This window comes from Amblyomma mixtum, chromosome 4 (genome assembly GCF_055824585.1).
Source record: "Amblyomma mixtum isolate Tamu chromosome 4, ASM5582458v1, whole genome shotgun sequence".
Lineage (NCBI taxonomy): Eukaryota > Metazoa > Arthropoda > Arachnida > Ixodida > Ixodidae > Amblyomma > Amblyomma mixtum.
The window spans coordinates 69,763,319-69,789,730 of record NC_143015.1 but is presented as its reverse complement, the minus strand read 5'-3'; the positions used below and the strand labels follow the sequence as shown (position 1 = coordinate 69,789,730).

General features: G+C 48.5%; 1 protein-coding gene and 1 long non-coding RNA gene across 2 annotated transcripts in view; both read left to right on the top strand.

The window, feature by feature from the left end:
• Window positions 1–367: 367 nt before the first annotated feature.
• LOC149346860 (uncharacterized) lies at window positions 368–14,081 on the top strand. The gene is made up of 4 exons (XR_016292111.1): window positions 368–487; window positions 589–612; window positions 11,807–11,904; window positions 13,992–14,081. It is a non-coding gene; the product is annotated as an uncharacterized LOC149346860 (long non-coding RNA).
• A 6,319-nt stretch (window positions 14,082–20,400) lies between these two features.
• The window catches only part of LOC149346858 (uncharacterized), a 68,652-nt gene continuing 62,640 nt past the window's right edge, over window positions 20,401–26,412 (top strand). Inside the window, exon 1 of the mRNA XM_089586700.1 lies at window positions 20,401–20,742. Coding sequence (XP_089442826.1) covers window positions 20,484–20,742 — 259 coding nt within the window. The 5' untranslated portion in view covers window positions 20,401–20,483. The remainder of the gene's footprint in view (window positions 20,743–26,412) is intronic.

Sequence of the window (26,412 nt, the reverse complement as noted above, 5' to 3'; positions counted from 1 at the left end):
TCCGACTGGCTGAAAACGCTGCCCGAGTCCAAGCACTCCAGGCCGTCGTCTAGGCGAATGGGCTGAAGCCAATCCTGTATCCGTCGGAAAATAAACTTACCTCCTCCTCCTCCTCCTCCTCCTCCTACTACTACTACTACTACTACTACTACTACTACTACTACTACTACTACTACTACTACTACTACTACTACTGCTACTACTACTACTACTACTACTACTGCTACTACTACCACTACTACTGCTACTACTGCTACTGGGGTAGACGTCATCAATGGGTTTTGTAACTTACTTGCAAAAACGCAGCATCATTTTTTTGCTGAACGCACAGAGGCAAGTGCAATCTCCTTACCGATCTTTTTTTGCAGGTTTAGGGCCAAGGAGGGACCGACAAAAGCACTGCACAGCACCGCCGTCCACTTTTCGAATAGATCCTTCTTTGGTTAGGAATACTTCTGAAGCGGAATCTTAACCAGCCTAACCATGGGTAAGTCGTAGCTATGCATGTATTGCTTCTGTATTTCAAACCTTGCACGTTTGCCCCATTTTCTTCCCCAACCATTCTCACATCTACATCTTCTTTTTCAGGTGAAGAATCAACCATCGAAGGAAGTAAGTATTCGGGCTCATACCTAACCACGGTGCTGAACTGCAGGAAACTTGAAATATTCAAAAGGCTTGAGGCTATAGTGTCATTCACATTAAAGAAAACCCACCATCGCGGATCAGAACGTGCAGCTGGTATGGCGCTGCTCATTTCAACGGAATCAGTCACTCGGATACTTGACGAGGACTAGACAGCATTCAATGTAAAGAGAGCCACGTTATTTGCTCAGCTAACAGCATTATAGTGTATAACGTTCTCGGCGTCATTTATACTGCCGCAGTGCGCAACCTATAGGGCCGCATTCTGTAAAAATTTCCCTCACAGTTCATTTGCTTCTCTGCCATTGGTCGCTGTTCCCGGTGATGTAGATCGTGGAGGTTCTGGCCGCTCTAAGCATAGAGGAGCATGTCCGTGATGCCACTTCTTGCAAAACGTGTCCCATGCCCAAAACCCACTGGCTGACCGATGCCGACGCTGGCAAATCACAGAGCAGGACGACGCATCGCGTACTGCCCCGGCTGACAAGCTTCATTGGTCCTAATCCTCATCTCGCGAGAGAGAAATTGTGTGCTGGTTCTGCGAGCAATTGTCGCGTCATGGGCCTTGGGTATTCTAACCGGGTGCGGAGGAACTAGGGCTACCAACAACGGCGCCGCGACCACACCATCCAGGCTTGTGTTATTGGTTTTTTGTTTTACCAGACCTCTCGTCATGGGCAAATGAAACGAAAACGACGTATTTTGTTACAAAATAAGGTCCGTGTTGCCGGCTTTTAAGTATAGACAAGCCCGTATCTGGAAGCGGAAATGAGAGGTGGCGCCACGATTTTCTAGTGGACACTATGTACACTGCATAATCATCATCATCACCCTGACTACGCCCAGTGTAGGACAAAGGCCTCTCCCATATCTCTCCAATTAACCCCGTCCTTTGCCAGTTGCGGCCCCCGCATCCCCGCAAATTTCTTGATCTCATCCGCGCACCTAACTTACTGCCGCCCCCTGCTACGCTTGGAATCTACTCCGTTACCCTTAAGGACCAGCGGTTTTCTTGCCTTCTCATTCCGAAACGAAGTATCAGAATTTATTGACACCCGAGTGCCAGCGCTAACAGCCGAAACATGCCCAGAAACCATCCTGCCATTCTATTTTAGCGTATGGAGCGTTGCGCTGGAAGAATTCCGCCTAGATGTAGTTCTGAATAACACTGCATCCTCCGTGTATTCAGCGACACTACGTACGCCTGAAAACAAAAAAAAAAACCGAAGCAGCGTTTCGTCATAAAGCGTCAATTGGCTTGCGAATATGCGTTGTCGCCGCGTCAAAGTCAGAACCCACCTGTTGAAAAGCAAATACCCACAGCAATCGCGCGACGAACCTTGCAGCGTGTCCAGTGGAAGCTTATTTCTGCCACCGGTTCATGCTGTCTGCGGTTAAAGCCAGCGTGAGGACAGTGTACCTTACCAGTACCATTGAACGTTCATATTTCTTCAGGCAGGCAGGCGCTGGGTTCTACCAAATTTGTGCGTTCTCGAACTAAATCCCTGCTAATTTCACTGACGTGCTTAGTATGCTCCCATTGCCGTTAGAAAGGCTGTCGTCAGAGGTAAAGTTGACTGCACGATTGAGCTTGCGGTAATGCGAGTTTCAATGCATTTTTAATGTTCAGCTATGTCCAGCCCAGCTATTCTGGGCAGAGCTCCTTCTTACCGATAGTTTTATGCAGTCATGGTGTGTCGAGTTGAAGTGCCGGGAGAGAAAGTGTAGTAAGGGGAGAAAGGGGGGCAAAGGAATAGGAAAGCGCGCGTCACGAGTGCTACGTAGCGTAAAACAAGGTCACGCATGTCACTTGTTCATTTTATTTTTCATACCCTCCATCGACGAAGCATTATACCAGGGACTGGGTTGACAAAACAAATCATAAGACCGAAAGCTGCAAGCAATAAAACAAGCAAACTCTAATACAATAAGGGAAGTATAAGTATAAACCCTTCCAGCAAGCAACAAACCTAAAATACAAACAATTCCGATGGGAGTTACAGAAAAACCATATCTATTGATGTTCCATCGGTATCGATCGATATCAAACATTTATTGAGCCATAATTAATGTTATTAGGTGGTCGGGAGTACAGCGTGCCGAACAAAGCGAGAGCGGGTGTAGAAGGAGGGGGGAGGTGGAACATCAAAGTCATGACTGACGTCACTGTGTTCAAAAGAATCAGTGGTTGCCATTCTGGCCAATCAGCGTCATGGAATAAGCGTCGTAATGCGAACGGCGCCGCGTAAAAGGAATACGCGGCCTTAACAAAAGCCACTGCGACACAGCAGATCGCGCATGGCGACCGCTGCATAAGCTTGTGATTGTTGCAGTTTACATTGAAGGGGCTTCCCCCTTTATCAAGTAGGCATGATGCTCGCAGCAATTGCCGCAGGCGAGCGGTAGCATATCATATTCCACAATCAGACAGGACGCAGAAACTGGGTGTTATGGATCCTCCAGATGGGCCTCAATATCGGCCAGAGGCGATAAATAAGGCTCCCCTGTACCCAGCGCAACTGCCTCGCTTAAGGACTAACACACACGTTGTTCGATCGCAAGACGTCATTTCTGGTTCCGCAGCTACCGTGCTGAAGACACTCTCACTGTCTTCGACACGTCTTCGACAGGGCGTATTAAGAAACCCCATGCCGGAGACAAAAGTGGCCGGATCCTCCATTAAGACGTCCGTCATAGTTAATGTGATGGTTTATGACGTTAAACCTCATAAACTATATCCCACATGCCATCGCATGTATTCGGCAGCGGCAGTGCCTTATGGGGCCCAGTGTCATTATCACTGAATTCATCAAGATAGCATTGGTTTGAGGCGTGTCTCCTCATTCACACGGTTTGCGTCGAGGTTGAATAGGCGCAATTACTAAGCGCTACAGCGGTTTCTGAGGATTAGAGCACCCAGCAGGAAAGATAATGGGCCCTGTCTTTTGTTAACAGCTTTTCCAGCTGGCACCGAAAAATGTCAACCGGTTGCGTTGAAAGTGATAAACAAAATCGCCGCAATTGTCGCAAGCGTCGGCGGGAGTGCACCAAGGAGTGCAATTTAAGGTATAAATTGCTGGATTTTTTATGAAAGATGGGGAAGACTAGATTTTTAGTATCAGGAATGTTTGGCAGAAAAAAATATACCGTTAGAGTCTTAGTCTATAGCACCACCTAAATCGTTTCGACTAGAAATCAGGAAAACTCGGGAAGAAGTCGATAGACTTACTCTGAATAAGATATTTTAAAAATATCAGCACGCTTAGGCTAAAAAACGAAAGATTAATCAGAGAGGGTGGATCAACACTGCTGCAAAAAACCAGAAAATGAAAAGGCCAAAAGAAAATGTCAGCACCCTTGCGGTCCATTCGCGCACCGTGAAATCATGAACCATGGACTGACGTCACAATCTGCACTGCTGTGGCGAGAAATGAGAATTCTATTGAGGCGCATATTACCGTTTTCGAGTAAAGCCGCCGCGAGGGCTAAAAGGTTATGGCGCTCGGCTGACCCTCAAGATGCGGGTTCGATCCCGGACGCGGCGGTCGAATTTGGATGGAGGCGAAATTCTAGAGGCCCCTGTACTGTGCACTGTCAGTGCACGTTAAGGAGCCCTAGGTGGTCGAAATTCCCGCAGCCCTTCACTACGGCGTCCCTCATAGCCTGAGTTTCTTTGGAACGTTAAGCACCAATAAACCACGATTCCGAGTAAAGACACTTTGCTACGTGAAAGAAAGTGAATAAAAATATTAGTTTGATTCTGTAGGCATATAAATTTCGTACTCTTACAGATATCTATTACTCTTAGATATCTCTTACAAAGGTATATCTTACTCATGCAGATATCTGGTGCAGACAATGAAATGTTCTAGCCCATCAGTGCTTGCACCCGGTGGAAAGGAACTGAAATATAAAGCCCAGACTCGTAAGCCTAAATATGTAATCATGGCGGCTAAAATCCTATAGCTTTGTCTAGACTTGGTATATACGTATAGTGTGCGGCAATTTCTCGTTACGTGTCATCATTTGCATATACTTCTCTTTTACAGCTGCGATGTCGACGATGGGTAAGCACCATAACCCGGGGTAGTCTCGGGAAAGAAATGGGCACTCATTGTTTTCAGCTTCATGCTCTTGCCTCCTGTGACTGCAGTAATCGACGCCTGACATCTTATGTATCTAAGGTTGTACCCGGTAGCAAGGACCTGAAATGGAAATGTTCACACTCTGTTCAAAGCAAATGTTTGACAGGATGGTGAGCTTCTATACAATCTCTGTGAAAGCCTCTGATATTTGACGCTGATTTTGGATCTGTTTGATAGTTCATGTAACGCGCTGAAATCCACGAACCAAATTGTGCAGGTGTCCTGTCACCAGCGTATTGAACATACCTTAATTGTTCAGTTCTACTTCGAGTCAAGACTTGACTTTCAGCTTTTTCGATTACGTGGTAGTACATTTATTTCATTTGTGGCGAGGATATTGAGAGTAAGACTCACTGTGAGTAAATGTGTGTCATCGGAATGGAACATTGTTCTTTGTACAATTTCCAGCTTGAATGCAGCAGTGGAGCAAGAGGTGTATCGGATGTATTCTGGTTAAAAGCGGTGCTGATGACTCTCACGCAATTATCTGAGCGAAACTAGGCCAGTCTCTTTTTTTTGTGCCAAGTATATGTGAATCCCTTTCTCAACGCCGCCGTCAGTCAGCGCTCAGAGTTATCAGTGTGATAGCAGCGTGTACATATGCTCGTTTGGCTGAGTGGTAAAAAGAAAGAAAACATTAAGCGTCTATGCCGCGAGCGGGAGGAGGATAAAGTTTTTTTTAATATTCAATCTGATTTTGTTGATAAATTAACCATAATATGTCACAACCTTCTAAGCTCACTTTGTGACGCCCATTTACTGCTCTCTTATACCGGGTGTTTCACCTAAGACTTTCTGCAATTTTTAAAAATAAGCTATTTGAATTAGATGCGCGCTTTTTCTGGCATAGCATTGTCAGTGGTGTAGTACATCATAATGCAGCTAAGACGTGCTAACTAGCAGGCTTGTTAACTAATATTTAATAGTTAACTTTTAAACTATTACCCTTGGGTTCCTTAATTATTCAGAGGCATGCAGCCCATCGGACGTAATGTCCATATCCGTATTTAGAATTTCGAGCACGCGATTATCCTCGGCGCTGTGGCCCAACACATTTCGCCTACATCGCGCCAAAATACATGCGGTTTGAGAAGCTTGCAGGCAAAGCAACCTCTCCAGTGAACCTAACTCGTCGAAATAGCCAAAATTTGTTGGGCCACAGCGCCGAGGATAATCGCGTTCTCGGATTTCTAAAAACGGATATGGACATTACTTACGGTGGACTACATGCCTCTCACTAATTAAGGAGCCCAACGGCAATAGTGTAAAAGTTAACTATTAAATATTGGTTAACAAGCGTACTAGTTAGCACGTCTTAGCTGCATTATGATGTACTACACCACTCACAATCCTATGCAAGAAAAAGCGCGCATCTAATTCAAATAGCTTATTTTTAAAAATTGCAGAAAGTCTTAGGTGAAACACCCTGTATGTGCTCGTTGGCATAGGCAGGGGAAGTGTTTCTGTTATGAGTTTCGCTGAACAACCACGCGTTTAAATTTGTATTTCATTTGCTTTCGCAAACCGTTCTTCCCCTGGGGAACTTTCTGCAGGATGTTTATGTCTACGTAGCTCTCTGTGACACATATCGCATAAAGGCTCGTCCACGAAATCGGACTTATCTGCCATTGCTCCAAATGTGAATGACACGCGCAGATATGGCATCAAGGAGGCAAAAAATAACCGCACAAATGGATGATGTTAGCCTATATGCAGTTTTGATAATTTTGCGTCGTACAAAACAAAAGGCAATGTCAGCTGCTCGTGCTCTATAATAAACACGACGCATTCAGCCTCTAATGTCAGAAGGTTGGCCCCAATAGAGGCAGCTGTTTTCCTAGCGAAGACGACAGAGGAGAGTGTAAGGTTAGAGGGCTTCGGCCTAAAAAAACAATTCCTGACGTCTGACAAGTGTGCCGAAATCATGGAAGCCTCTATAAAGCTCACATGCCTACTTCAGTCAGCATCGATTTGTTGGAGCTCCTTATATGAAACTATCGGCTCCGTTACATCAGCTGACACGTCTTTCTTTCTACCTCAACCCGGCAGAAATCGCACTGCACTTTGCAGGGATAACAGTAGCGCAAAAGTTGGCATTGAAAGAGGTGTGCTGTAAATGCTCTCGATTTATATATGCATACAGCTTTAGAATGCAGAGACCGGGGGTTGCATTTGAATTAAAAGCGTTGGCAGTTTACGCAGCTATGCTATTAGAAACGGGGGCGGTGAAATTTTCTGCTTTTGCAAACAAGATTCGGCGCCCATTCTAAAAAACACCATTGAGAAATCCTCACTTAGTGAGCACGTCTCGAATACGCCCTGGTCTACAACGACGCCGATAGGTAAACGGGCATCATGGGAAAGACGTTTTACCTTTGTGCATTTGCGATATTGTGTTTGAAAACTGAAGCTGTCCGTGATGTCCAGTGCTGTTCAAAGCGCTACTAATAATTTAACTCTGTTTTTCAGAGGGGAGCCAGATGTCGAGTAAGTGCCAAGAATCTAAACAATATAACTTATTCGCAGCTGCTTCCCAAGCTAAAAACGCAACACCTACACCTGCTTGAACCTAGGCAACGCGTGCCCAAAGAACGGCAGTTTAGGGGCGAGCGCCCGATTTAAAATCAAATCCGCCCTTAATAGCTCATACTGTCGTCTGTTAGCAGAGGGTGTCACACCATTGGCAGCGTTTAACTCGTGTTAACTCAGGCACTAAAAAAGATCAGAGAAAACGTATGGTTGCGTCAGAGAGAGGCGCAAAATAAACCTAGAATCCACGCTTGATGACTGTAGATAATTAGTTAATCAATTATAATCAAAAATGTTCAAATTGCATCGAAATACCGCGGATGTCGATATAGCCACGAGAACGGTATGACGTCAGATTCACCAGGAGTCGTCATGGCATAGTGAAAATTGTCACAGAATGGTCGGGAAAACACCGTATTTGTGTCAAATTAGACGGAAAAATGTCTAATTAAGCGTAATTACCTCTCAAGATCCCCGAAAGATGTATAATATTAGTATGGATATAGCCACGGGAACGGTGTGACGTCGAATCCACCGGAAGTCGTCACGGAATAGTGCCATCGGCTTTCGACTTTCAACTCTAATTGCTGAAGTGTCCTCTCTCTCAATTGGCTAAGGCTGCCCTTTTGGCGGAAGGTTCCATTAATCACACCGGCGCACCGGGAAAGCACCACGATGTAGAGACCGTATGCAAACTTCTCGCCAGAAAAATGCATTTCGATTCGACTCATCTTGTTTGGTAGCGGTATACAAATTCCATACTGCCCTGACCTGCAGAAGCGCAACCTTTGCCTAGTTGAGACGACAGCACGTAAATACGAACGCTTGAGCGATTTCACCTCTACACGCGACTCACATCACGTCGTTGCTCAATCCGGCAAACGTTAACGAAAGCAGCTCACAGCCGACTTCCAGATGGTAGCTGACACTTTGTCCTCATCGTCGTCATCAAATCATCGTCATTATTATGCTGCATGTAAGGGAGTCAGGAACTTGCTCAAAGCAAACTAAAAACTAATCAGCTTTCTCAAGTAGCGATGTAATCGGTTCGAAAAGTTATTTCTCACTTGTGTGTCAGATTTGTGCACTGTGTAGTTAGTGCACGAAGTGGCGGCTCGTTATAAAGAGCGACCACCATAATGCCTGCCGCAACACCTAGAAGGATTGTGCGCAGTGCATGCGTAGGAGTGCGACCACCCCGACCGCTATCGCTACGTTGACTGCGGTGCAAAAACTGACGTGTTTCGCCAGTGCACATACCACACGAAGCACGAATTTCCAGCGCTCCGCGGGGGCACCAACCCGCTGCAAACTATTGCAGCATACCTCAAGGTTGACGGAAGAAAAAAATGGCAGTGGCTTAGCTCAGCTAGACCAGGATATACTTAGCGAAAGCAGTTCCGTTTAATGACGTTTCGGTAGCGACGTCGCATTTCGGCTAGCAAAGCGAGCGGAGCCGTGCGCAACGACGAGGCAAGCGGTGTGACGTCATACCAAACGGCGGCGGCGGCTCCGAGGAGCGCGGTCTGACGTCATGCCACATGGCGCGGCAAACGCGCGGCGTTCCCCAGCGGCGGCGGTTGCTAGGCAATGGCTCAAGGTCGGTCTCTGTTCCTTCTCGGAGCACCACCACAGAGAAGTCGCAAGTTCGTGGCCAATGTAGCTAGCGCTATAATAAGCAAGGTTGTCTCAAGAACGACAAGCACAACACAGACTGTGCTCACGCACGGTTATGAACTGGCCACCTGAAGTTGTTGAACCTCGATTTCAGAGAAGAAATGTCATTGCTTTCTTTTGCATCCATGGCACATTGATTAGGGTTTATTGGTGCACTTTGTAATTTGCGCAGCACAGTTTAGGCTTCATGCCGGGCTCCGTAAGAATAAAGGAACGATGTCAAATTATTTCGATGCTATTCATGTTCATAATTAGTTGAATTTTCGCTTATATTACAACAAATACCTTATCATCAACGTCATCAGCCTCACTACTCCCACTGCAGGGCAAAGGCCTCTCCCATGTCTCTCTAATTAACCCTGTCCTTCACAAGTTGCAGCCACCGTATCCCCGCAAACTTCTTAATCTCATCCGCCCACCCAACTTTCTGCCGCCCCCCGCTACGTTCGCATTCTCTTGGAATCTACTCCGTTACCCTTAAGGACCACCGGTTGTCTTGCCTTCGCATTACATGCCCTGCCCAAGCCCATTTCTTCCTCTTGATTTCGACTAGGACCTCATTAACCAGTGTTTGTTCCCTCGCCCACTCCGCCTCCTTCCGATCTCTTAACGTTGCACCTATCATTATTTCTATAGCTCTCTGCGTGGTGCTTAACTTAAGCTGAACGCTCTTTGTCAACCGACAACGCACTTCCTCACCAGAACAAGATTTGGCCACCCTGGTGTAGTACTTGGCCGCGACCTTCTATGAACGTACCTTATAGTACGCCCAAAAATTACTTGCATTTCTTTCGAATTTACTTCAACGACAGTCGAAAGCGAGACAGAAAAACAAATTTGTTTAAACGGCCTTTGTCCTGGTGCAGCTATGGACGCGGTCGTTCTTTATATTTTGTTAATAGAATGTCCATTTCCTGCGCCAATATATTTTGACTAGCGAGGCGAATAGTGGCGTCTCCACCAGAGAGGCAGCTGGGGCTCCAGAACTTATCTAATTTTCTTCACCTGTCGCTTTTCACTCAACCCGCAAAGATGGGTTAAAAACGGCTAATCGCTTTGTTAGATTGATTCCTGCCTAAATCACTGTCCGAGTTATATCCAACGATGCACAAAACATAATTCATCAATAACAAACACAGCGACAGCGATTGACCACAGAAAAACAGTCAACAGAAAGGAGATACGACATTGCTTTCATTGAATACGGTGTTAGTTATTCGCCGTTGGCAGTTACCCGCCGTCCAACAGCGCGACACCACCAAAACATGGCTCAGAATTAACGTCGATGACGTTTCTACTGCACTAAACACGAAGAGTCGCGTACTTGAGAACGACGCCGTTAATGTGACATAACGTTAGACTTTCTTCTTCCCTGATTAGCGGCAACAGCTTTGTTGACGTCAGTCGTACATGAAGCCGCAAATCCGGGCTTTATTTATTTACTGCATGCCGTTCTTACGTTTCATTTCATTTTCCCTAGCAATCGAGGGTGGAGGAGGGTAAGTATAGATAAAAAAATTACTTGAGTACCTCAGGATTCTGTTTTTCTTTTTGAGTTAGTGGTGTCTGGAATGGACCCATAACCATCTCACCAAACAAATGTTCAGTTATTCAGGCTTCTCCATTGACATCAGTTCACGTAATGAGAGGAGCGCCACATCAAAACATGCAACTGCAAAACGGACGACCCCGTCATCCGATTTGGTATTCAAGAGTTTTTCTCGAACCTTCCGCCGCCAGTGATTGTTTTAATACTGTGCTCTTACCGTTACGGCGTGGCATTGCTATTCGAAGCCTGTCACCCCAGGGCCGCAATACTTGAGCTACAGACCGAGTGATTTTTTGAATCACTGCGTGAACAGTACTACATGCCTACGTACCGTCCTTATCATAGCATATGCTACACCAATACAGAGCAAGCGTTACTCACCAGCCGGTGGAGGAAAAAATCACCCATTCCGGCATGCAGGTAGAGGCTGCGTCCGCACTGCACTTATCGACATCACTTATTTCTGCGGCCACGTATAGTTACTGTAGCCGAACACAGGTTCGGCCATCTTGAGGCACTTTCTGTTGAACGCGAAGTTATATGGCCTGTTAAGCACTGCACGTTGCAGCACTAAGTGGAAAATATATTTTCTAGAGTGGCGCACAGATCCAAGAACTATACTCTTTATTGCGGCAGCTTTAGAACGATTATCGTAGCGCAAACCTGGTGGCGACGGGCGTTTATCTCAATAAGCGTAGAGTGGGTAACTTTGGCAGGGGAGGTCGAGGGAAGGATGTGATGTCATGCACTGCCGAAGGCTAGCAGGTGTGTAAAGGGAAGCGGGATGGTAGAAGCGAGTAAGAGCGACGTAATGTTTGACGTGGAACGTAGCGTTCCTGGCTCTCGGCCAGTCACAGAGGAGTATGGGTGAGGCCTCCTGTCGACATGCAGCCGCTGTCTGCTGGGTGGACGCAGACGCTAAACATAAACTGCAGTAATATAAGTTTAAACATAGGAGCAAAATGTCTCGAAACAGGAAAGAAACCGAATAGCACAAAATGTGAAAAGAAGAGCCAAGTAACTAAAGAGAAAAGAGCTCGAATGACCACCCCGATCAAGTCGGGAATTCAACAAAATCCATTCAAGTAATCTGCGCTCGTATTCAGTTCGGCTTGCACTTTGGCTCGTGGCACACAGTGATTACGGTTTGAGACTAGCAGTGTCCACGTTGGGTTAACCGGCACAAACCGCACTACCAGGCTTCTAGCCTGAAGACAGATTAAAGGCTCGAAATGGGAGCACCAAAAAATTTGCTTTGCAGTCAGTCCGACAACAAAGCTGGCCCGGTGATCCTCGTGGGCCTCTGTTGCCTGCTTCTGCTGGTTTTTGGCGTCATGTACATGATCTTTGGATCTTCAGGTAAGTACGCACTCGATATTATTTAAATTAGTGTGGCTGGTTTTAAGAAAGTTAGCAAACAGGACGGTTACCACTGCGTAACGCCATATTCCGCCGGAATGCTTTTCAGTGGTGAGCATATTTCCTGCGCATTAATATTTGTCTTCTTCGCTGGTAGTGTGCGCGTGGCGTCAGTATGCTGTCACTCGTGACGTCAGTGCGTTCGAACCAGTCAGCGTGGCGGATCTAAGAGGCCTCATACGTGACGTCGCAACTTTCCTACCAATGAGCGCGGCGCAGTGCAGCTGCGTCGCTCCCCCCCCAGTACCCTTTCCTCTTCGCACTCCCCCTCGTGACGCCAACACTTCGCAACTGGGAAATCTGCCCTCACAGCTGTCACAGCTAAGCGCACGCTACATACGCAGCATTCGCTTAGGACACAACCCACGAACTCGTCGCCCGATAAGGTCGGCAGGTCTGTGCACACGCATTTGATAGAATGGGACAGATTCCGACAGCCGGAATAACCCTAGTGACGCCAAGATAACGATATCATTTCCTTAATTCTCCTACTGCCAAACGTCGTTGTTCCAAAAAAAGACCACTGCATAAAACTCCCTGCTAGTGAAGGACACACCGGATGTGATCATTAGTTTTGTGATGTTGTCCCATTTCAAGAGTTTTTTTTTTCTCTTTAAGGACTCCAGAAACACACTTCTGTGAGAAGGCGTAAAAGCTGTCTGTATATCAGGGATATTTCAATTTCTATGTACAATCAGATAATAAATATGACAGTTGCGATGTTTTCCGTTCTTATATGGTGCAGTATGTGAAAACAAAATTTTTAAGAAAGGTGTGTTCTGAAGGAAGTTAGTACTCTGATGACATGATGACGTCTTTCAATTTGGGACATTGGCAACTAAAAAGTTAAAAAGGCGCAGCATAGGAAGGCCTCACTCCACTTACGATCCTTTCGATACGAACCTCTTCGCGAAACGTCGAGAAGAGGACAGAATCATTGCTTCCCCCTCGTCTCCGTGTTTCACCTTTTAAGCTTTCATTGACTTTTTCCTGCTCTTTATCTACCACATATCGAATGAATTATCTAGTGGGGTGTTATTTACCTTTATTGTTACCTGCAACACTAGTGTGAAAAGATGACTACAAAAGATAACGACTCTTTGTTTTTAGTCTCCCTTGCAATGTCCCGCACTGCGCCAATCAGAACCCTGAGTTCAACCGCTACGTGACCGCATGTGGCGCACTATAGAGCGCTCCGCCTCCTCAAATAACACGGTTCTCGTTGCTCAAGCCATGCATCTAAAGATGTCTGCCGAAGCCTGTCTAATTCTATGAAGCTTACGATGTAAAATCTTCACTTGGTCTTGCCGACATGCGGAACCTCTTCAATGACAGCCGCCAATCCCCTTTGTGCAATTCGCAGGCATTACGCTTCCACCTGCTACCAACGCCAAAAACAGATGCGCCTCCATTAATGTAAAGAGGCCGCGCACGCGCTCTTGGCACCTCATAGAAGTCCACTGAGCTGTGCTCCTGTGTAATATAAGCACCCGCAAACGCTGGAACACACAAAGTACATAAGCTTCCCTTCATAACCTTGTTCTTCATTGGGAATAGCAGAGTAAACAGCATTCTGGAAGTCGTCAAAGTCAGTAACTTCCTGGCGACGATCTTCAAGCGCATTGTCCCCAGGAGTATAAGTGTGGCCGTCCGAAAGGCATTCTTAGTGCTCAGAAATATAGCAGGCCGGGAGCGGCCCATGCATAGGAATCTGAAAGTGTGGCCACCAAGGGATCCAAAACAATGTTATAGCTGCTCTGTATGGAGCAGGAGCGGACGCTGTTTTGAAGAAAGAGCGCATCCTTTTCTTTCAGTTCTAGCGGCAGCGGAAGTGCTGAAGAGACTGTAGTCTCTGTCCACAACCAAGCTACTTCGTAAAAGGTATATAGAGGCAATAAGGACGGGAAAACTAGGAGTGCTCTTCGTTCTAAGGATCTGAGAAAAGAACTTTCGCCAGCGGAGTGCTGGCGAGTGGAAATTCGGCGTCTATGGTGATACAACCAAAGCTGTTTTTTCATTGTACGCAGATGTCGTAAAGGACCCAACTGAGGGCGGTAGTGGCGGCGGTTCCGATGGTTCACCTTCCGGATACAAGAATCCCCCGAAGCCGGCCGCAGGTAAGCGTCGGTGATCTATTTATTCATTGTGTAGGGGTGCGTTTATTAGGCGTCCTCGGAGAGACCGAGCCCCTGTGTAGGATCTGGCAGCGTAGACAGGCGTAGCCAGCACCAAGGGAGCGGGGCAACTTCGTCGTCGTCAGGCGCAGCGTAGTGTCTGTGCATGACGGTAGCGGAACTCGTGACATTTGGCACACTAGAATTTCGACATACTCTCGGGCAGACTTTCTCAGTCAGGAGAGACACTGTGAAAAAAGTGAAACGTGCGTACTCGAAACGCGAGTTATGTTCTAAGTCAGTAGAAGCGATAGGGACAGCACGGTATACACCGACGCTTCCCCGTACTATGGTGAACGAGGAAATAAAATGGTGGCGGTAGTCGTCAACCACCAGGGAGAACACATAACGATCCTCACGGCCAGGGCATCAAATGTAGCAGAGGCGGAGGAGATAGCGATAGCCCTAGCAATGAGGGAGGGGGATAGAAAGGGGAGACCCCTGAATATCTTAACAGACTCACAAGAAGCGTGTCGAAACTGCACAAAAGGAAGGGTAGGCAAAACGACACTCAGGATCCTCAGCGAGGGGACACCCTCGGGGAGGAGAGAGAAACATAACATAATTTGGATACCAGGCCACGCGGGGGTCTGGGCAACGAAAGGGCGGACGAACTAGCTCGAGGGCTTACTATCCGAGCTGGGGGGTCACAAGCCCCGGAGGAGCTCTGGACTAGCCTAGGGGCCGGGTACTCTGAAACACTAAGTTTATACAGGGGGCTAAGATACAAATACCCCCCACCACACAAAGAGCTAAGCAAGGAAGAAGCCGTAAAATGGCGGAAGCTACAGACAGGCTCCTTCCCCAACTTATATACTAAGTAAGATGTTCCCGACACAATACCGCGCCACATGCCCTTGGTGCGAAGCGAGGCCAACACTATACCACATAACATGGGAATGAGACAGAAACATATCGTTCCACAAACACGACACACCAAGTGCGGAGCAATGGGAGAGCCGGCTCACCAGCTGCGAGCTAGAGGCCCAAAGGGCACTCATAGCACACGCAAGCGAGGTAGCCAGACTCAGTGGAGCCCTGGACTAGGGGACCACCCAAGGCTAAGGAGGCAACCTCAAGACTTGAAGAGAAGACTTGAAGAAGACCTCCACCGCAGGCTAAATCTTAAAAATCAATAAAGTTTCTACTCACTCACTCCGAAGGAGGAGTTCCACGCGGCCTTATATAGCGAGAGGACTGCTTCAAAAACTCGTTACATAAGGGCTGTCCTTCATAGTGCAACGTACGCAGAGAACAACGGGTGGTTGGAAGTGTTTTTCGGGATAGGAATTAAAGGCAGCACTGGGCTTATTGCGTTGATTTCCGTTAGAACTCCAGGCTCTCACCTTAACTGTGATGTACGGAAGAATGATGCCTACTTTGAGGACTACTGTTTCAAATATTCGTTGACATTTCGTTTATGCTCGGAATACTTATAGCAACGTGTTATACTGCACATAATTTATTATGTCGTATCAATGCCATACTTTTGGGGCCTATTATAGATCTTTTATTAAGTGGTCGTTTTAGCAGCAGCCAAGAGGGTCGCCGCTCTGTCAGCCACGTTGCTGCCTTTTGTCTCGTCCCCCAAAGTATTTCTGCAACAGAATGTCTCCAAAGAAAAAAAATAAGAAAATAAGTAAACAAAAGAAAAGAAAGAAAGGAAGAAAGTGAGACAGAAACAGAAAACAAGAAACGAACATGTAAAGGAGAACAGAAAGAAAGAACTGATTGTTACAAAGGGGGGACTGTACATTACCCACGTATGGTCTTCCGCCAAGCGCGCTAAATGTTGTGTTTCCCGCCAGAAAAAAGTAAAGCTTTTTCTGAGCTATTCTAGCAGCAAATCGAGAGGTCAAGTATACCTTTTTCTTTTGCTACCTTGCGACCCAGGGCAAGAAGCTGGTTTCTTTTCTAGACGTAAACGGTGCCGAAGCGAAGCTTCGGTCGGGCAACCGCTTTTTCTGTGCGTTGCAGCTTTAGTCCCCGCGTGTACGGCGGGTATTTTAAATAACGAATCGACTATATTCACAAAATATGTGGTATATTGCACGACGGTGAATTAACATGGTAGCGACGCGACATTGCAGTGGTACAATGCAGCCCGGTAGAATAACGTTAATGACACTGGCGACAGCATATCGGTAGATGCGTATGAACCAGTTGTGGCTTAAATATTAATGCAATCTAATCAACATAATGTGGTTCTGGTAGCCCAGCAGGTTCCTGTAGGCTGTCAGGACAATGCGCAGCGACAGCACGAGCACGCTTGTGGGCGGGAGACGTCCGCACAGAGCAGCCCTCCAGCGAGAACCCTCTGGTCTAGCATTGCCGTTACACATTTAAATTCTGCCACGGCGCGCCTGGTCGGGTTTGCAAGTTCACGCAGGTCCGAACCGCTGCTGTTCCGAGGATTTAAATCTATAAGCGGCCCGGTGCCCATTCACGGGCGCCTCGTGCAGATATTCGTCCGTGTTTAGCGCTGTTTCCACCCGGTAGACCTTAGCAACGAAGTGCTAAGCACAAACCGCGTCTACCCGCCGCGGTGGCTCAGTGGCTATGGTGCTCGGCTGCTGGCCCGAAAGACGCGGGTTCGATCCCGGTCGCGGCGGTTGAATTTCTTTGGAGGAGAAATTCGAGGCCCGTGTACTGTGCGATGTCAGTGCACGTTAAAGAACCCCAGGTGGTCGAAATTTCTGGAGCCCTCCACTACGGCGTCCCTCATAAACTTAGTCGCTTTGGGACGTTAAACCCCATGAACCAAACCGAACCACAAACCGCGTCTACCGCGCCAGCTAGAATTCGCAGTAAATGGTTCTCTGTGAAGCCGGACCAAGTTATGTCCACAGCACACAGAAAAAACTTTGCTAAGAACACTTGCTCGGAGGTCTGCCATTTTCTGCATAGCAGCAAGGCGGAGCCTGAAACTAAAGATGAGCCATGTTCTGCCTGACGGCACTTTAAGAGAAACACTCAGATGCAGTAGCGAAAGTGGAAATATTTTGTTCTCTCGGTAGTGCGACTCTCTCTTGATGTCCTGAAGGACATCCGATTGTTCGCCGCTGTCCGGCGGCTGTTGGGTAATGAGGCGGCGGTAGTACTTTGAAAACTAATTCCCAGGTGTGTTTTGCGTCGGCGGACCAACACGAGGTACTCTCGTTAAAACAACACTCTAAGAACTGATACTCTCTATAATAGAGCATACCAGCTACTCTATTCTCTTTAGCAGCAGTTTACTCCGCCCAAATTTCCTAAGGAGTGAAACGCCTCCTTCGGTAAAGAGTAAAACTGCGAGTGCACTCCCTTTAGGTCCTGAGGGAGTTGGAGGTTGTTTGTTTTCTTAGTTTCTGTACTGCAGCGAAGCCATATATAGAGTGACCTGTAACTCGCATCTCACGCAAACTAGTGATAAGCAAAAAACAAACAAACAAGAAAGTGCGCTGTGCTCCGCCCACAGAGCCAGACCTTGTACATAACCTGTACGTGCAGTGTAAACTTTGGAGATTACTGCGTTGCATTGATACAGCATATTTGATCTGATTTCAGTGGATTTTACGTCCCAAAGCGACTGCACTGACATCGCGACATCCCAAACCGAAGTGCACTGACATCGCACAGTGCATGAGGCTTTGGCATTTCGCTTTCATCGAAATGCGACCGCCGCGGGGTTCTGAATAGCGTATACCATTCAGCGAAGTCATGCACTTCCGTACAAAGCGTATAAGAAGAGACTATCATGGTAACAGTCGCAGTTTATCCTAAACATAGGTTTATTGCTATGTGAATATATTTTATGCCCTTCGGAACCGGCATTCACATTTTACAACATCTGTTTCAACACAGCGACCTCCAAAGAAAAGCGGTTCGCAGAAAAGAGCGATGCTTCTGTTAAAGGAAAACACTTCTGTCAGATCCCGTAAACCTTCGCGGTCGATGGCGAAACATTAGTCTAAACACTATATATTGCATTGCTACTACGGTATGAATGATGGACGAGTGCTCTAGGTAAGCTACACATCATTTTAATACAAATAATTGTGCATCAGGACACCAGTTAACTCGTTCGCGAAGTACGAGTCAACGTACCGTGCACCATGAAATTGCTGTCGAGTAAAGATGTTCCGTGGCGTTCAGATGTTGCCTTTATTGTTTCATCGTTTACTGAGTTGTGCCAACTCTAACCAGCCAGCGATCTACCAATTTGGAGAACAGATTTCGCGACGTATACGCACGAAACTACCACTGAACTCAAAATGTAAGTATATATAAATATTCAAAAGCTCCAGCACCTGTTCCAAGTGTAGACGAGAGGTACCAATTTGTTCAGAAGAGTGAGGGATGGAGGACTCGGGCTTGGACATTTATTTGCGAAGCAATTGGTCAATAGATTCTTGTTTTTGCGCGATGTTAATGATCCTTTTCTGCGCACAGTGTGCCAAGTAAGGCTCGGTAGGGCTTTGCCAGACTTTGTGATTTCAACTGAGTGTATGACGGGTGGCATGTTTGGGTTTTTCAAGGGGATAGTTGCCAGCGTCCGATTTTTGAATTCTAGATTTTCAAAACAATATTTGAGTGATGTGAGCCGGAAAGATTTGTACAAGGATTTGTGTGACATCCTCTTTCCGGTGCCCTTGTACAGGGCCATGTACTGTGGAGGGCCGGGCTACAACGTATTGAAAAGAGTAAAGAAAATGAAGGTACCACCGGGAGTCAAGAGTTTCTTCCTTAAGTTGCACTCTGGAACTTTACCTGTGAAAACTTTTCTTGAGGCAAAACAGATATTTCTTCCTTGGGGGTCGCATTGTATCATATGCAAACAGCCGGAGACAATTGATCACGTCTTTTTGCACTGTTGGGAAGGGGTCTATTTCTGGGACGTGCTGCAGAGGACTTTAAAGAAACAGCTTCCAATCCACTCATACGGAATAAGGTTTTTGCCAACCAAGAACGAGGATGGGGTACCGTTAGACTTAGTCATGCAATGTAGTGCTCCCCGGTTCGAATCCACGCACCGGCACAGCTTTTTTTTTTTTCACCAGCCATTCGTGATAAAGGAGTGTATCTACTCCTGCAGAGGGAGTACGCCTTGAAGGAGTGCGGCGATTCTGGAAAAAGGAGTGAAATATGGGACAAGCGTATACTCCATCGAAAGGAGTTCCCCGCACTCCTTTAGTTCTTAGAGTGAAGTCATGGAATAGCAAAACTTATCGTGCGAATTTTAAAAGGCTGTTGCATGCTCAACTTCGCTTCTCTCTTCGTCCTGGCGAACCGTGGCCAAATGAATGCGTGTAGACGGATTGGCTTATACTCCTTAATTCCATAAGTATAGCGCGGCGAAAGGGACATCGAAGAAAGGAACATGCAGGGCCCTGTTGGTCGCGCTGTAGATTCCTCCCGTCACCAACTCGCCGAACAAATTAGCTTGCCGAACTTAGTCCTGCATGAAGGAAGGCAACGGTCCCCGAAACCAAGTAGCATGGGGGCTTTCTTTAGATATGTGGTGTTTATAAATTAAGAGATTAATAGAGTAATAATGGTTATAGGAAGCAGATGATAAAACAACCACATGCCACATGTATGTTCCCAATCAATGACCTTCTAATTTCGCATCCGGTGCTCTACCAACAGAAATACGGCGACGGCTGTCCAGACTTCTACTTTAGAGACTTCAAGACTCTAAAGTAGACTTCAAGGCTGCCAGAACCGAGGCCCTCGTTGTCTATTGAGCAGAAATGCGAAGGGAAAGAGGGGCGAGTTATGACATATATAGCCCTGTAGTGGGATATGAGGTAACCACTTTGTGAAAGCGTCAATTTAGGACAAGTTTGCTTCTACAAACAAATGCACTAGCCAGTTAGAGCCCAGTTCCAATTCCATTTTTCCACTAGAAAAAAAGCAATTAGGGCTATATATTCTTCAGAAATTGTAGTTTTTCACTCAAATGGGTTTTAACTCTTCGGCATCTCCACAGATGCCACGCCTATAAATTCTGTGTTGTGTTAAAATGAAGCTAGGCGAGGAATCGAGATTCCCCTACACGCGACGAACGCAGGGGATAACGCAGAACCTAAAACGTCTGCAAAAAACCAACCCCACTTCGTGTACGTTACACACTATATATAGGCCGGAATATGTAGCGGCGCTAGCTGCACTATAGCTTCAATCTGCACTCGGAACTGTCTAGATGCTACACTGAGGCTTGGCGTTTCCTCAGAATACATTTATCGGGAATAAAATATCTGTTTTCATTTTGCAGGTGCTGAACCTACAGAGAAGTCCACCAGCAAACCGAAGACCACGACTGAGGCACCAACGCCAACAACCGCAACTACTACTGGGACTACTATGACTACTATGACTACTACGATGGCCACTTCAACCACTATGGCGACGGAAGAGGCGACGACAACGGCAACAACGACGACGACAACAACGACAACGACGACGACAACGACGACGACAACGACGACGACAACGACGACGACAACGACGACTAAAAAACCGACGACGACAACTAAAAAAACGACCACTACTAAGAAAACTACAACGACTAAAAAGACTACGACGACTAAAAAGACGACCACGACCACCACAAAGAAGCCATGTAAGCTCAATCTTGAGTTTTCAATGCGCGTGCGACGTCGAACACTGCCATTTGTGTCTCGGCTCTCGGCATTGTGGACCAGCCACCTGCATTGTTAAATTGGATCATCATTAACGGTAGAGCACATGGAAGTGTCCATAAGGCCCCTAGCAGTGTTGCTAAGGCAGGCGCATGGTGTGCGATTTCCAAAGCACATTTCTCATAACAACCCCCTCGCTGCCTAGTGAATCTTAACTGTGCTCATTCTGTTAACCCTTCACAAATGCTGTTTAAGATATATGACGGCATCAGATCGCTGAGTAAAAATCTCAATATAACTTCAGAGGCCTCTTGGCCCGAGGAATGGTACTGTGGACCAGATATAATGCGCAGTGCCATCTAAGGTTCCGAAATATTTTATTGTAATAGCTGACCATTTCAAGTCTTGCCGTTCAGGGCTATAATATCCATGTTAACGATAGAGATAAATATGCTTACACAAGCGCACAAGTTTTTCACTCAATGGTGACATTTGCGAGAAAAGCACGTCACTTCAGACTTACTATAATTTATTTCGTACAGAATGCGAGGTAGAGATGCCACGTGCGTCATGTCACGTCATTCACTACCGGCTTGCAACAGCCGATGTAACTTCCTGCTAAAGAGCGCATTACAATGGTGCAAGTTGCATCGGCTCGTCTTCTGCAGCGACTGTGGTACATATACCCCAATTAAACTTGGTGTCCAACATTGTTGCGGTATTAGTTCCTTCTCCTCGAAGCAAGCCTGAGAAGTTTCAAGCCGCGCGAGGGCTGCCCACGCTAGCATTTCTTCAAAAGCTCACACGGTCGTAGGTTTTCCCACTTGAAATTCAGAGGCATATCGTATAGAACATGTAACAGGTGGTCCGTTAATCACTTTCGAGATATTGAGGCAAGCTGAATGTACGAAGGGGATGCGTTTATGAATCGCACCGTGTGCAGCCACTACGTTCATAATTCGAAATCTTTGCGTACCTCTCGTCCCCAAATAAACCGAAACCTAACCTGAAGGATACCGCGCCCACGCTGATGTAAATCCCGCGGTAACGCATTCAAAAAGGGCATGCAAAGACCTTCTCGCAGGGTTTTGCGGCGCTGCTGTAGGCGGCCGCGTTTGAGGCGGTGGAATCTCAGGGTAAGAGTTTTGCTGTAGAACGGTGCGCACGGCAGCCCCTGTACAGGGGTATTTAGATGTATGGATGTGCATTTTGGATGTGGGGCTAAGAATTAACATGCAGAAAACCAAAGTAATATTCAACAGCCTAGCAAGGGAACAGCAGTTCGCAATTGGTAGCGAGGTGCTGGAAATAGTAAGAGAATATGTCTACATAGGGCAGGTAGTGACCGCAAATCCAGATCATGAGAGGGAAATAAGTAGAAGAATAAGAATGGGGTGGAGCGCATACGGCAGGTTCTCTCAGATCATGAATGGCAGCTTACCAATATCCCTGAAAAGAAAAGTATACAACAGCTGTATCCTACCGGTACTCACCTATGGGGTAGAAACGTGGAGGCTAACAAAGAGGGTTCAGCTTAAGTTAAGAACAACGCAGCGAGCCATGGAAAGGAAAATGATAGGTGTAACGTTAAGAGATCGGAAGAGGGCGGAGTGGGTGAGGGAACAAACTCGGGTTAATGACATCTTAGTTGAAATCAAGAGGAAGAAATGGGCTTGCGCAGGGCATGTAATGCGAAGGCAAGATAACCGCTGGTCCTTAAGGGTAACGGAATAGATTCCAAGAGAAAACAAACGTAGCAGGTGTGGGTTCCTAAGTGGACACAGGCCACCACCCACCGCGGGTTCGAGCTTCGCGCGAGCCAAGGGCCCCGATCAGCCGTCACCACACACACACTGGGACACCGATGCGGTGCACTCAACCTCCGCTGGGAGGAGAGCGATTCGCCGCAAAGAAATAGGCCTCCAAGTTCACCAAGGAGACGTTTATTCACGTCGTCCTTCAGCAGTACACACGCACTCAATAGTCACCCCGTCCCGGGGGCGCGCGAGGAGCAAGGCTCCGCTGCGCGCACGAAGCGACTCGAGCAATGTGCGCCGCTAGCACGCCGCTGCAGGAGAATGTCCCCGCGGCAGTGCTGTGATCTCTCTCTCGTGTCGACCGTTGGGCCGGTTGCGAGAGAGAGTGGGCAATCAACGCAAGGTACGCCTGTCGGAGGTCGCTGGACCCCGCTGGACAGGCTCGAACCGCTGCAGGTCAGAGGACACGTGCGGGCGAGCTCGAGTAAGCACTGGTCCGAACGGCAAAGGCCGGCACGGACAAACAGTAACGTACGCACCTTACGCTGTCTCGGAGGGATCTCTCTCTCTGGGCCCCGCTCGGACGGTCGCGGGATGCGCGGCCGCCAAAACGGGTCCCGGATTCCCGCCAAAAGGCGCCAATGGCAAAGGCCCTTGGGGAGCCGGGGCGGAGCTGTGGCTAAATGACAGTGATTAGTCACCCAGCCGCCTCTCCACCGCCTGAGGCGGGAGCAAGGGAAAGAGGAGAAACAACGCGGGCGGCCGGCACAGCCGCGCAAAGGCGACGGCGGAAAGCCAGATTCCCACATCCCCCTCTCCTTAAATGCCCTCCTACCCATCGGCAAAGCACGCGGCCAAAATAAAGAAATCAATACACAAAAAAATAAGCTACACTTCAGTTCCAAAATAAAGAAATGAATACACAAAAAAAACTAGATACACTTCAGTTCCAGCCACAACAACGTAAGAAAAAAAAACAACACAAACAAAGGAAAACAAGGCAAACAAACAAACACGGGCATACGCTTCAGTAAATCAAAGCAGCCTGCAGATTATATACACGGTACACAAGGAGATGTGAATACCACTGTACAGCTGTGTTACAGGTGGATGCCAGCCTCAAAGTTCGATGGCGCGGCAAATTGGGCCGGTCGGCGACTCACCGCTCGCAGACTTCAAGTTGAACGGGTTGGGAGGGCCGACGACTGATGGCGGTCTTCTTTCCGTTGATGTATGGTGCGTTGATGACGACGGGGCCGCGGCAGAGCACTGACCTCGCGCCCTTGGACACGACATCACGTTCGGGCACAAGAAAGTTAGTGCACCCCTTTCACGCCGGCTGAAACGGGCGAGGACGTTCGGCGGCGTCCTGATGTGTAACCTTGGCCACAGCGAGGGGTCCTTCTCATCCTCGCGCTCACGCAGAAGCACACAACGGCACAACCTACAGGCGTCGCCTTGGCTCATGGTTACGCGCGCACACAGTCACAGCCACAAACACGCATACACCGGCACGTGCGCGGACGCTGGTCGGCGACAACGATCCCCTCATCAGAAGCGTCCAGAGGCGCCGCGGCGAGGGTCAAAGGGTGCACTTTCCGCCCCCCATCGTCCCAAACGCCCCGCCAACTTCCCCTCCATACGGGCCGCACAAAACTCGCACCGCGACACACGGCTCCTTAACGAGCCAACCACCCACAGTCGGGCCGGAAATGAGAAAAGGCGCGCTGTACAAACGACACCTAATCCAATCTATTCCTTCTAGAAGATAAGAGCAAGCACGAGCGGGCTGAAGTTTGCCTATGTACATCTCGGTACGTTAGAACGAAAACAGATGTACAAGCGGGGAAACGAAAGTGGCTAGAAGCTGACTCAAACAAAACAAATAAATAGATAAACACACAAGGCTGGAACTGAGCATGCTGCAAAAACAAAAAAAAAATAACACACCGTGCTTCGCCTAGGTAGGGCCTGACGAGAAAGCTCGCCAGCTAGCTGAGGCTGCGTGCCTTCGGTTGCGGAAAAAGTCCGCCGTCCGGCATTAATCACACCGGTGACCGTCGCCTCAGATTGTACCGGTGCTCCGTACGCTTGCGTTCCGCAGCACCTGTTGTGCATTTGCGCTTGCCTTTGATACCAATGGGTACCGGCGCAAGCTCGTCAGACCGTGACGCGTAGGCCTTCAGGTCTATGAACCCCTGCTTGCTCCTGGGGAAAGGCCCCATCAAATCGCAGGTGGCCATCTGCCACGGACGCACACTGTCAATCGGTTGCTTCATTCCAGGCGGCTTGCCGCCCCGTGACTTCACCGCTTGACAGACATGGCAGGAACGGCAATAGCGGAAAATGTCACGCTTCATGCCGGGCCACGTCACCGAATGACTCAGTTTTGCAAAAACTTTGGAGCCACTCAGATGACCGGCCAGTGGCTCGTCATTAGAGAATCGCAAAAGTGCGCCTCTTAGACTTTTGGGGATAACCACCTTGAACGGGTCGATGGACTCGTCATCGGTGGCTATGTATTTCAGCACGAGCCCGTCATGGTCCAGCAAATATGAATCCCCGGGGTTCGCCGCGACACACGCTGGCTTCTGCCCCCCTGCGCCCGCTACAATACAAGTAGCGTCACGGCGCTCCGTCTCCCTGAGACCGTCGCTCACCTCGCGACAAAAGGGGTCATTTTGCTGGGCTTTCAGTAGCTCTTACGGCTGAAAACGATTCCAGTCATCCCAGAGGGGAGCATGGTCTCGTCCCCACTCAGGTTTGCAGCCAAAATTTCCGTTCGCGTCGGCACCTCCGAGGCGCTCACGAAGAGCTTTGCCTCTCGTCCGCTTTGCGAAGCGCTGCTCGCCTGGTTAGCGGAATGGGTTAACCCGTTTGCGGGTTCCCCCTCCTTGCCGCCCGGCGGCTCGTCCGCTGTTTCGCCCCCTCCGCCTACAGGCGTCAAGGCGCCGCTGGCGAGTGGGGCACGGGATAGCGCGTCAGCTACCACGTTTGTGCTCCCCTTTCGACACTGCACGGAAAAGTCGTAATGCTGTATCAGGAGAGCCCAGCGCGCCAGCCGACCCGCAGGCTCGCGGAGCCGCATCAGCCAACTGAGCGCACTGCACCCCTGCCTCAGTGGAGGCTTGGGCGGGCTGCACGAACGAGGGAGGCAAGGCTCCTAGTTCGATGAGCGGCGTGGTTTCCACAGGGAACCGGTCCAGCGCCTCGCCGTTCCCAGAGCAGAATTGACTGCTCGCGGTGCACGGCTGCTGCTGTTCGAAACTGCCGGTTGCGGCAGCGTGACACGAACTGCTTTCGCACTGGGCGGAAAGCGTGCACAGCTGAGGCATGTGACCAGCGGATGCACCGCAGGGTGCTTCCGATACAGCTCCAATGGGAGCCGCGTGGTCGACATTTTGGGTTGTGTTGCCGTAAACCCCAATGGGGGCCGCGGCCAACCACGGTGTCTAGCTATTCGAAGGAACAGCAGCCAGCGGATCAAACGACGCTACAACTCCGTAGGGAGCCGACATGTAGCTGCCGAGTGCCCCGCTGGGGGTGGTAGACATGGTGCGCAAGCGTGATCGGCAAGGCGACCTGCTCGGCTAATGTGCCATCAAAGGCGTAAGCGCCAATGACTTAGCACGTTGGGCGCCAGTTGTGGGTTCCTAAGTGGACACAGGCCACCACCCACCGCGGGTTCGAGCTTCGCGCGAGCCAAGGGCCCCGATCAGCCGTCACCACACACACACTGGGACACCGATGCGGTGCACTCAACCTCCGCTGGGAGGAGAGCGATTCGCCGCAAAGAAATAGGCCTCCAAGTTCACCAAGGAGACGTTTATTCACGTCGTCCTTCAGCAGTACACACGCACTCAATAGTCACCCCGTCCCGGGGGCGCGCGAGGA